The sequence below is a fragment of the Gavialis gangeticus genome, unplaced genomic scaffold (genome assembly GCF_001723915.1).
Source record: "Gavialis gangeticus isolate Ggan-Ray unplaced genomic scaffold, GavGan_comp1, whole genome shotgun sequence".
Classification (NCBI taxonomy): domain Eukaryota; kingdom Metazoa; phylum Chordata; order Crocodylia; family Gavialidae; genus Gavialis; species Gavialis gangeticus.
Window position 1 is genome coordinate 45,562,919 of NW_017728996.1, and position 9,384 is coordinate 45,572,302.

A 9,384-nucleotide genomic window follows, 5' to 3' on the forward strand; every position below is an offset into this window, starting at 1 on the left:
GATCTGCTCAGGTCCCTTCCGACCCTAGAAACTATGAGACTGCATTAAACACAATACCTTATTTTCCAAAGGATGTGGAATTAAATTCTCTCCCCATCTATCTTTGTCAGTATGACCATATATGACAACAGCCGGTCATTATCTGCACATCTAGTACCAGGTACCTCATCCTGGCACATGACTACTGTCTTTTTGACCCCATACAGCTTCTTTTGTTGCACCTGTTAACACAGCTATATTGTTACCCTTCTAGGGCACTTCCTTATTTGCACATGTTCTCTTTACAATACCACATCTTACCCCTACTCCAAAGATTCTCCCCAGGTATCAAGCAGTCATATAATAATACGCACTCAAGTAGGATTACAGCTCAAATAACAAAATAGCCGTGCTAACATATGCATGAAAAGAAGCTGCAGCAGGCCAAAAGATGGCAGCGATACAAAAAAAACACAAGGGAATCTTAGATATGAATTCCCCCCTCCCTTTCCTTTCCCCACCAGAAGCAAGAATGATCTGCTAGAATCTCCGTGCAGAAAGATAATATGAGGGCTTTCACCCTCAAGGCCTTGGAAAGAACCCCAGAAGTCTGGGGAACTAAAACATTAAGTGACTACATGAGCCCCCATGTCTCTGAAATAAATGGTGACGTTCCCAAGCAATAATTCTTGCAAATCAGGATTCAGAATTTTGTTAAAAGGTATTGACTGGACTATTCACAATGATGCATCATGCTGTTGCACACTGAGATGAAGAGAACCTTTTAACAGGAAGTTTTGAGAAAGCCTTAGGGAAGCTAGAATGGTGGATATGAAAAAAAAGGGGGGAGGTTATATTTGTCTGAAAGTCTTCATACAAGGGAAGGGACAATATTTGTTAAAGATAAATAACCACAAAAATCAATATTTAAAACAAAAAGAAAGGGCAAAATACAGACCACTGAAACATCAAAGTTAAGTTATTAACCAAAAGGAAAAGATCCCACAAAACAAAGGCATGCATAATCAAAATTCTGAATGGGAAAAGAGCAAGTTTACAAGAAACTTAGCACAGATATATCATATCTTTTTTTAAAGAGATAGTCTGAATAAATACATTTTGCTACAAAATTAAAAACATGATGAGAGGTTTGTTCAAAGAATCAATGGCAAAAGAAAGATGCAATGTAAGAGAAACTTACTGATAGAAATAAAAATTATTTTCCTCAACCCTACCCAAACAATGAGAAGTGCTGTTATTTTACGTCAATATATATGTTTGAGATAAAGTATGCAGAAAGCAATATTTTAGAAAGTTACTGGCGCATTAATTTAAAACAACAGCAACTAACAATAGCCCAGTATGCCTCATCTAAAACAGCGGTTCTCAAACTTCTTTTACCGGGACCCATTTGTAAAGATTTGATATGGATTTCAACATTCGGCTGCCGAATCAGGCTAAATCTCCTCCGAATCGAATCAGCACCAGAAGCTTCGCACAGCTCTATTATATGCGGACTTGTGAACCTTTTGGCATGTATAGTAAGTACATATAAGTAAGTTACAAACATGGTGCTTAAAAGTGCACTTATGGAGTACCTGTGCTAAATCTTGCAGCAGTTTCAAAAAAGGTAAAGTGTATCCATTCTGGATGAACGAAGTCTAGAGGTACCTGTAGTAATTTGTCTACATGATAAATTATGTTTATTTCAAGGTCAGTGTTTTCAAATTTGCTCCTCACTTCCATGTGCTCAGGGAGAACAAGGTCTGACAGTAAAGAAGGGGGAGAAGGGAAGGGGGCTATCTGAGCCCCACATTTATTTTCTTTGCTGTAGCACTGGGTTTGAAGCAAGCCTCCAAAGCTTAGTTTTTATACCTGGAGAATTATAACAAATGTATAAATGTTCCATACATAAAATCTAATTATTAGAGGGTCCTCTTATATTCAAGAAAATATGGTAGTTACTTTGCAATGAATGCATTATTCACGACAAATGTAATGTTTGCCAGGGAACACAGATTAAAGAAGGGCACAAGTGTGGCACAAGTGCCACAGGCAGCTTCTGCGTGTGGTATTCAGAAGATCAGGGAGGGGACAGAAGCAGAAAGCAGAGCAGCAGATCAGGCAGGTAGCATAAACAGAGTAGTAGACTGGGCAACAGGGCTAGGGACAGAAGTTACACATAAACCAGTTTAAGTGATCTAAAACCAGTTTAAACCTGTAACAGAACATAACTTCAGTGCATATAAACCAGTTTCAAAATGGCCAAAACCAGTTTGAGACAAACCTGGTTGAACATAGTACCAGACTTAACTGACTGAGCTCAAACCAGTTTATGAAACTTCTGTCCCAGACCCCTTCCTGGTTGAACTTAAACCAGTCCCCCATCAGCTAGGCATACTCTCTGGGCTGGGCAGGGCTGTGTTCTCCGCTCCAGGAGAGCAAGGCTGGCCCCACCTCTCTGCTCCCAAGCCAGAGCAGCGGTGGGGGCACGGCCAGACACCAGCCCGCATAAAGCTAAGGAGGCAGGGAAGAGGCATATTCCCCACTCCTTCCCCTGTCCCACAAGCATGGACCCCTGTGGGGTCTGACAGACAGGGGTGCAGCAACCCCTGCCCGGCATTTCTCCACTGGCTGCTCCATCCAGCACCAGAGGTGTGACCAGCCCCAGCAGCAGCCTCAAGTGAACTGGCCAGGGAGGGGTTTAATTCCGCCTTCCCTGCCCCACAAGCACAGACCCAAGCTTGGGTCCGCCTGGTGCTACCCCTTCACTACTGCAGTGGCAGGGGTAGGGGTACAGCCAGATGCCAGCTGGCATGGCCTCCTGAGGCAGAGGGGCAGTAAGGGGGTTTATTCCCCCCTCTGCCCCCAGGGGACCACAGCCAGGGTCTGCCAGCCCCAAACACTGCCATTGATCACTCCCTGAGTGGGGCAAGCAGTGGAATAAGCCCCTTCTCTACCCACTCTGCCAGGCACTGGGGGGGGAATAACTCCTCCCCAGCCCCCTCACCTAAGGGAGCCATGCCGACTGGCCTCTGACTGCGCCCCTGTCGCTGGATCAGCACGGGGACAGGGACCATGATGGGGACAGCAGCCCATCATGGTCTCCTGGAGACTGCAAGTCTCTTCCTGGAAGTGGGGCTGTGCTGCAGGGCAGTCAGAGCTGCCACAGACTGCGCGGGGCGAGAGACAGCAGCGCTAGGAAGGGCTTGGGGGGCTATGGCCACCCCTCCAAGCTCCGGTGCTGCTCTCCCCACACAGTCTATGGCAACTTTGCCAGCCCTGCTCCACCCTGCCCCCACCTGCAGTGTATCCCCCCGCCAGGAAAAGGCTTGAGCTCTCAGGAAACCATGAGAGGGCACGTTGACCCAGAGTTGCTCACTGCTCCAGGGGCAGGGGCAGAGGCATGGCCAGAGGCCAGCCAGCATGGCCTCCTTAGGTGAGAGGGTAGCGAGGGAGGTTATTTCCTGCCTCTGTCCGGCATCTCATGGAGGGGGCTGGAAGGGGGCTTATCCCACCGTTCGCCCTTTGCAGGCAGCAATCAGCAGAGACAGTCAGGGCTGGCACACACCGACTGTAGTCCTCCGGGGGCAGAGGGAGAAATAAACCTTCTCCCTGCCCCGCTGCCTCAGGGGCCATGCCAGCTGGCACCTGGCCATGCCCCTGCCCCACCTGCTGCAATGGCAAAGGGGGAGCACCAGGCAGACACCAGCTTGGGTCTACGCCAATGGGACAGGGAAGGGGGAATTAGATCTCCTCCCTGGCCAGTACACTTGAGGCTACTGCCAGGACCTGGCCATGCCCTCCCCACCCCACCAGCACAACTTCTCTGCAGCTGAGGGCTGCTCTAGAGCCCCCTGGCTTCTGACCTGAGCCACTGCAGGCAAGTGCCTGCATTTCCTGAATGACTATTCATTTGCAAATTGGTTCAACCTAGGCAGGTTAGACCAGAGGTTCCCAAGCCCCCGGCTGCAGCCCGGTACCGGGCTACAAAGGGTTGGCTGCCTGTCTGCAGGAGGGCTGGCTGCCAGACTGGAAGTCCAGAAGTGACCGACATACTGCGGACTGGCATCCAACCCCTTCTTATACTGAGTATAAAAAGGGGTTGGCTTCTGGTCCGCAGTATGCCGGTCACTTCCAGTCTGCAGTATGCCAGTCCGCAATCTAAAAAGGTTAAGAACCACTGGGTTAGACTAACCTGCAAAGATTGAATCAGTTCAGGCTCCAGCTTTTTGAATGTCTGTCCCTAGCCCAGAAGAAGACTGGAGTGGCACTTTGGAGAGTGCAGGGCTTGAGGCACTCCTGCCAAAAGGGCTGGCCTGCACTGGACTATGCCTTCCTGCTACTAGCAAACCAATGGACATTCCTTGACAGGCAGCAAGCTGAAAATCCACTTTCCTTGATATCAATTGGTACTCTTACAGCACGGGCACACAATCAGATTAATATGCTGTGTGAGATAAAGTATGGGGTTCTACAACAAGTCAGCTGCTTCAAGGTCACTATCCATGTACACACTCTTACACCACAAAGTGAAAGTGAACCTGCAGTACTTCAGCCCTCAATGAGAGAGTTACAGCTTTCATTTACAAAAACACTATATACTACACTTATATTTAATGCCCATGCCAGTTACAATACAGCATATTTCTTAGTTAAAATTCTCTGCCCCTTTTCTGTATTAATACAGAATAAATATTTTGGAGTTACTGGTTCCTCCTCCTATTTGTCAGTTTAAAAGTTCACAGGGAAGAGAGTTTGGGTCACAGTTTTGTTGGTTTAACTTGTCTTATGAATTCAAGGAGGTGTGAATGCTGAAAAAAAGTATGTAACCTTGTAACTCCTCTTTGTGGAACTTAAAATTGTTAAGTGTTATTAATTTCTGACCAAACTGATTCACCTGTCCATAATCAATGCTTTCCACTTTTACAGCAATTTCTAGCCAAGAGTTTCTAAAGTTTTTCTTTTTTAAACAAAACAAACTTTAATTAAACTTATGACATTATCACTAGCTTGCAGAGGGATCAGTGGAGTTTAAGGGCACATGAACATTATATTCCTGGCCTCCCTAGCAAAGACTCTACCTCAGTAACAGTATGGCTCACCACCTACTCCCACTGATGCACAAAAACCTGGAATTTGGCAGCACAGTTGCTCCAGTGATGTCCCTGTGGCTGCTCTCAAGCATGCCAGAGACCAACTTCTTGCAAGCTGCTATGCTAAGGAGAAGAGTTTTAACATGCATGAACAAGTGGATGGGGTGTGCTCAGGAACTTTCCTCTCAGGGCACACCAGGCATGCAGCATAGATAATATATATCCTTAGCCTCCTGCCACCATCTTTCTCCAAAGCATAGACTGGATGAGCATGAAGACACCGTTCCCCATGCATTCCAAGTAATCTCAACCCTTCATCTGGCTGTAGTTTAGTAACATACAAGCCTGAACACAGAACACATTGCAATATGTAGTAAATAATTTGCTATGGCTCAGAATAAACATATGTTCTTTACCTTGGCAAAGTCCTAATGTAAGGACCCCCAAGCCATTTACACTGTCATGACAACATTTGATAAAGCTTAAGCCTGAACAGACAGACAGGCACAGATGCATTCACACATCCTCCTATAAATTCTTAGTATGACCAAGCACAGAATGTTTTTCAGCTGCAGCCAGCTCCTTTCCATGAACGATGCGATCCTGGATTACAACACACTGCACTTACTAGGGGTGGACTGATACAGATTTTTTGGTCTGATACTGATAGCCGATTATTAACCAGCCACATCAGCTGATACTGATCTGCAGCCCTGCATCTTGGAGAGTAGCATCTGACTGCTAAGTCTGTTGTGGGAAAGAGGGGAGGGGAGGGAAGGGACACAGGACAGAGCTGCAGTTCATCCAGGGGCATGGCAGGGGGGCAGGGGAGGGGCAGCTCCCACCTCTGCATGCACCCCTGGGGGAGGCACAGGGAGCATGTGCCCCCCAGATCTGTGCATGGGGCAAGGGCAGGATGCCCGCTCAGGGCCGCGGCTGTGGCAGCCTCTTCCCAGAAGGGGGTCTAAGCCTGGACTGCGCTCAGGGAAGGGTGGGGCAGGCAGCACCAGCACTGGGAGCAGTAGCTATGGGGGGGGAAACTACAGATACCCCAAAATTCACTGTAGCCACCCTGTAAACCCCCTCCCAGCGGCACTGCCCGCCCCTGCCTGCCCCGGGCACAGCCTGGGCCCAGCCCCCCTGCTGGGAAGAGGCTGATGCAGCCCACAGCATGCAGCCTGCCCCTGCCCCATGCACAGATTCAGGGGCACATGCCCCCAGTGCCTCCCCTGGGGGGGTGGGAGGGGTGTAGCAGCAGGAGCCACCTGCTTCCCTCCCCATCCCCCTGGACAAGGTGCTGCTCTGTCCCGCACCCTGCCCCCACTGCGCAGCACCTGCCCCAGCCCCACTCCCTCCCTCCCTCACCATGGGGGGCCTCAATCTGCCCCCCCAGCCCCTTCCCCCCTACTGGCCTGACACTGGTCTCCGAGCTGCTGGGCTGCGGCATTTATTAGCAATGTTATCAGCCACATCAACCAAAATGTCAATTTTCCTTTTATTGGCACCGATACCGATGTATCCGTGCACCTCTACCACTCACACACCTGTGTTACTCCCAGGATGTTCCCGGGGACTTTTTTAACCAGAAAAGTACCAGAGAAGTAATTCCTCCCAACTGTGCACCACACCAGCCGGTGGGCAACGCACCCACACACGGCACCGCGCGTACAGCCCCGCTCCCTGCCAGGACCGAGCTGCGGGACCGCAGGGGCTGTCCCCAGGGCCTAAGGCAAGTTCCAGCCTCCTCCCCGCGCCTCTGCTGGTGGGAGAGGGCGCGCATGCGCCACAGCGCGACCTTTGGCCAGTGGAGGGCGCGTGGTCCGGGTACAGCCGAGCACGGGCAGCCCCCGCCCCGCCCCAGCACAGCGCCGACGCCCCCCGCACTCCGGCCTCACTCACCGCCCGCCGCAGGCGCTGCGCCCCGGCGCCCCGCAGCATGGTGGATGCCTGTCGCCAGACGCGGCCCAGACCCGTGAAGCAAAGAGGAAGTCTCGCGAGAGCAGCGAGGAATGGGGACCAGGATCGGGGGAGCAGCCTGCCTCCCCATTGGGCAGCCCGCGCAGCCAATTGGCAGATGCGGGGGCGGGGCGGTCTCGGTGCTAGTAACTGCCCCGCGTGGGTCCGCGTACCCGGCCTGTCCAGTCCCGTCTTGTCCTGCGGGGCGGCCCCTGCCGGGTGTCGGGGAGGGAGCAGCGCCCGTGCAGCCGCAGCCGCAGCCGCATAGACCAGCAAATGTCCCAGCTCCGTGTGATCGCAATTTTGCTCGTGCTTGAAGGCACAAGTTGAAAGCGGGGAGGAGCGGGGGTTATTGCCCATGATACATTCCCCCCGATGGAAGCGATGCCCTGGGCCTGTTCCGTTCTCTGGTGCGGCACAAGGCCCCTGGCATGAAGCACCTGCTCCAACTTTTCTTGAGCTGCCGGCCTGCCTACCGTGGCCCTCAAGCCTAATGCAGGCGTTTCACAAGGAGCCGGAGCATTTGTCTTAGGCAGAGACAAGATGACAGAACAGACTGCTAATAATGACCATGTGTGCACTTCGTGTCCAAAATATGCCTCAGGAGTTGCTTAGGGAAAGGAGAAAATTGTTCATTGTGTTCATACTGGAGAAGAAAGGACACATTTTTTGGACTGGGCCAAGAAGGAAAGGACAAGAATGGACTAGTCCAGCAATAGAACAAGAAATACACTAAGACATGACCCAGCTCTCTGCCCAGCCCCAGAAATGTATGCCCTCTTCCTGGCCAGGCTTGGCCTGGTCATAATTTTAAGAAGTGTGGAGGATGTGCTGAAAGAGGTAAAGCTATTTTGCTGAGATTCCTTTTATTTTTCTATTTGTTTCTGCCAACAAAATGAATTGTTTAAAAAAAATAAGCAATATATCAGGAAATTAGGTTTAAAGGCGTTGCACGCAAAGGTCCAAATCTCTTCATCTTGAACAAAGCTAAAGTAAATGGACTTTCTGGAGGAGTCCAGAAGAAGGAAATCTACATTTCATAGCCAGTGAAGTCTTTACTGAAGTCCACAGGCAGCAACAGCCTCTGCAGCCATTGTGGCCTCCACCACACGGTGTAAGCAGTATCAGTTACAGCAGTTGCCCTGCCCATGCTGAATGACCACGGGCATGGGACTGCCACACCTGACCCCGTTACCTTGAACTTTGTCTAGTCATTTACACCAAAGTGAAAGCACAGTGGAAATGGAAACCTCTGCAAATCAGTGACCATGTCTTGTATGGGTATAATGTGTAACACAAGTAGTTGGAGGGAGAAGAATCAAAATTTTTTTGCTTTGGAACACAGTGAACACATCTACATGAGATGCTGATTGCACAGTAGCCAAAAAATACTGTGCAGTAGCACATCATAGCACAGACAGTACTAATGCACTGCTGCGCAATATTACTAGGCTACTGCACACTAGCATCATCACCTTAAAACATTCGCCGGCATTACTGTGCAGTAACATCTCATGTAGATGCACCCAGTGAGTTAGCAAAAGCTCTCGGTCATTTTCACAACTTGTCTCATGTTCCCTTTAATATATAATAAATGTTCTGGTCCTCAGGTGTAGTGCAGTGCAGCATTGGTGCAAGTAATGTGTACTTTCCTCTAGGAATAATAGTCTAAGAGTATGTGCACCAGGTGTGCTCAGCTGACTCTTGTCAAGTTGGCATTTCTGTGGGTCATCTTCCATGCTAGCTCAAAAATGGAGAATTATGGGGCAAAAGCCTTATTATAATCCATGGTGAAAGGAGCTGAAGATTAGATGTCTCCAGTTCCTGGTACAGACCAAAGCAGAATGAAACCACAGAAAGCAGGCAGATAGCTGGTGACTGTGATGACTCTGAGGAATGCCTCTCCCTCCTTATGGCCATGCAATGGGCAGGCTAGGTGAGAAAAAGATTTCATAGAATTCATAAATTTCATACACATTAGGGCTGGAAGGGACCTTGGAAGATCACCGAGTCCAGCCCCCTGCCCCAGGGGCAGGAAGTTAGCTGGGGTCATAGGATCCCAGCAAGATAAACATCCAAATTTCTCTTGAAAGTGTTCAAAGTAAGTGCTTGAACCACCTCCAGCAGCAGTCCATTCCAGAGGGGCTCAAACTGTAAAGAAGTTCTTTCTTATGTCCAGCCTGAATCAGTCCTGAAGGAGTTTGTGACCATTTCAACTTGTCATCCCCTGGGGCGCTGTGGTGAACAGACATTCCCCCACATCCTGGTGAGCACCCCAATAAACTTATAGGCAGCCACCAGACCACCCCTGAGCCTGCACTTTTCCAGGCTGAAGAGTCCCATGGCTCTCAGC

At 49.8% G+C, this 9,384-nt stretch overlaps 1 protein-coding gene across 2 annotated transcripts in view; it reads right to left on the reverse strand.

The window, feature by feature from the left end:
* ETFA (electron transfer flavoprotein alpha subunit) overlaps positions 1–7,073 on the reverse strand; it is a 72,687-nt gene extending 65,614 nt beyond the window's left edge. For both annotated transcript variants that reach the window (XM_019504420.1, XM_019504419.1), the window contains exon 1: positions 6,975–7,073. In XM_019504420.1, the coding sequence (XP_019359965.1) occupies positions 6,975–7,013 (39 nt within the window). In that variant the 5' untranslated portion in view covers positions 7,014–7,073. The remainder of the gene's footprint in view (positions 1–6,974) is intronic.
* Between the last annotated feature and the right edge of the window lie 2,311 nt (positions 7,074–9,384).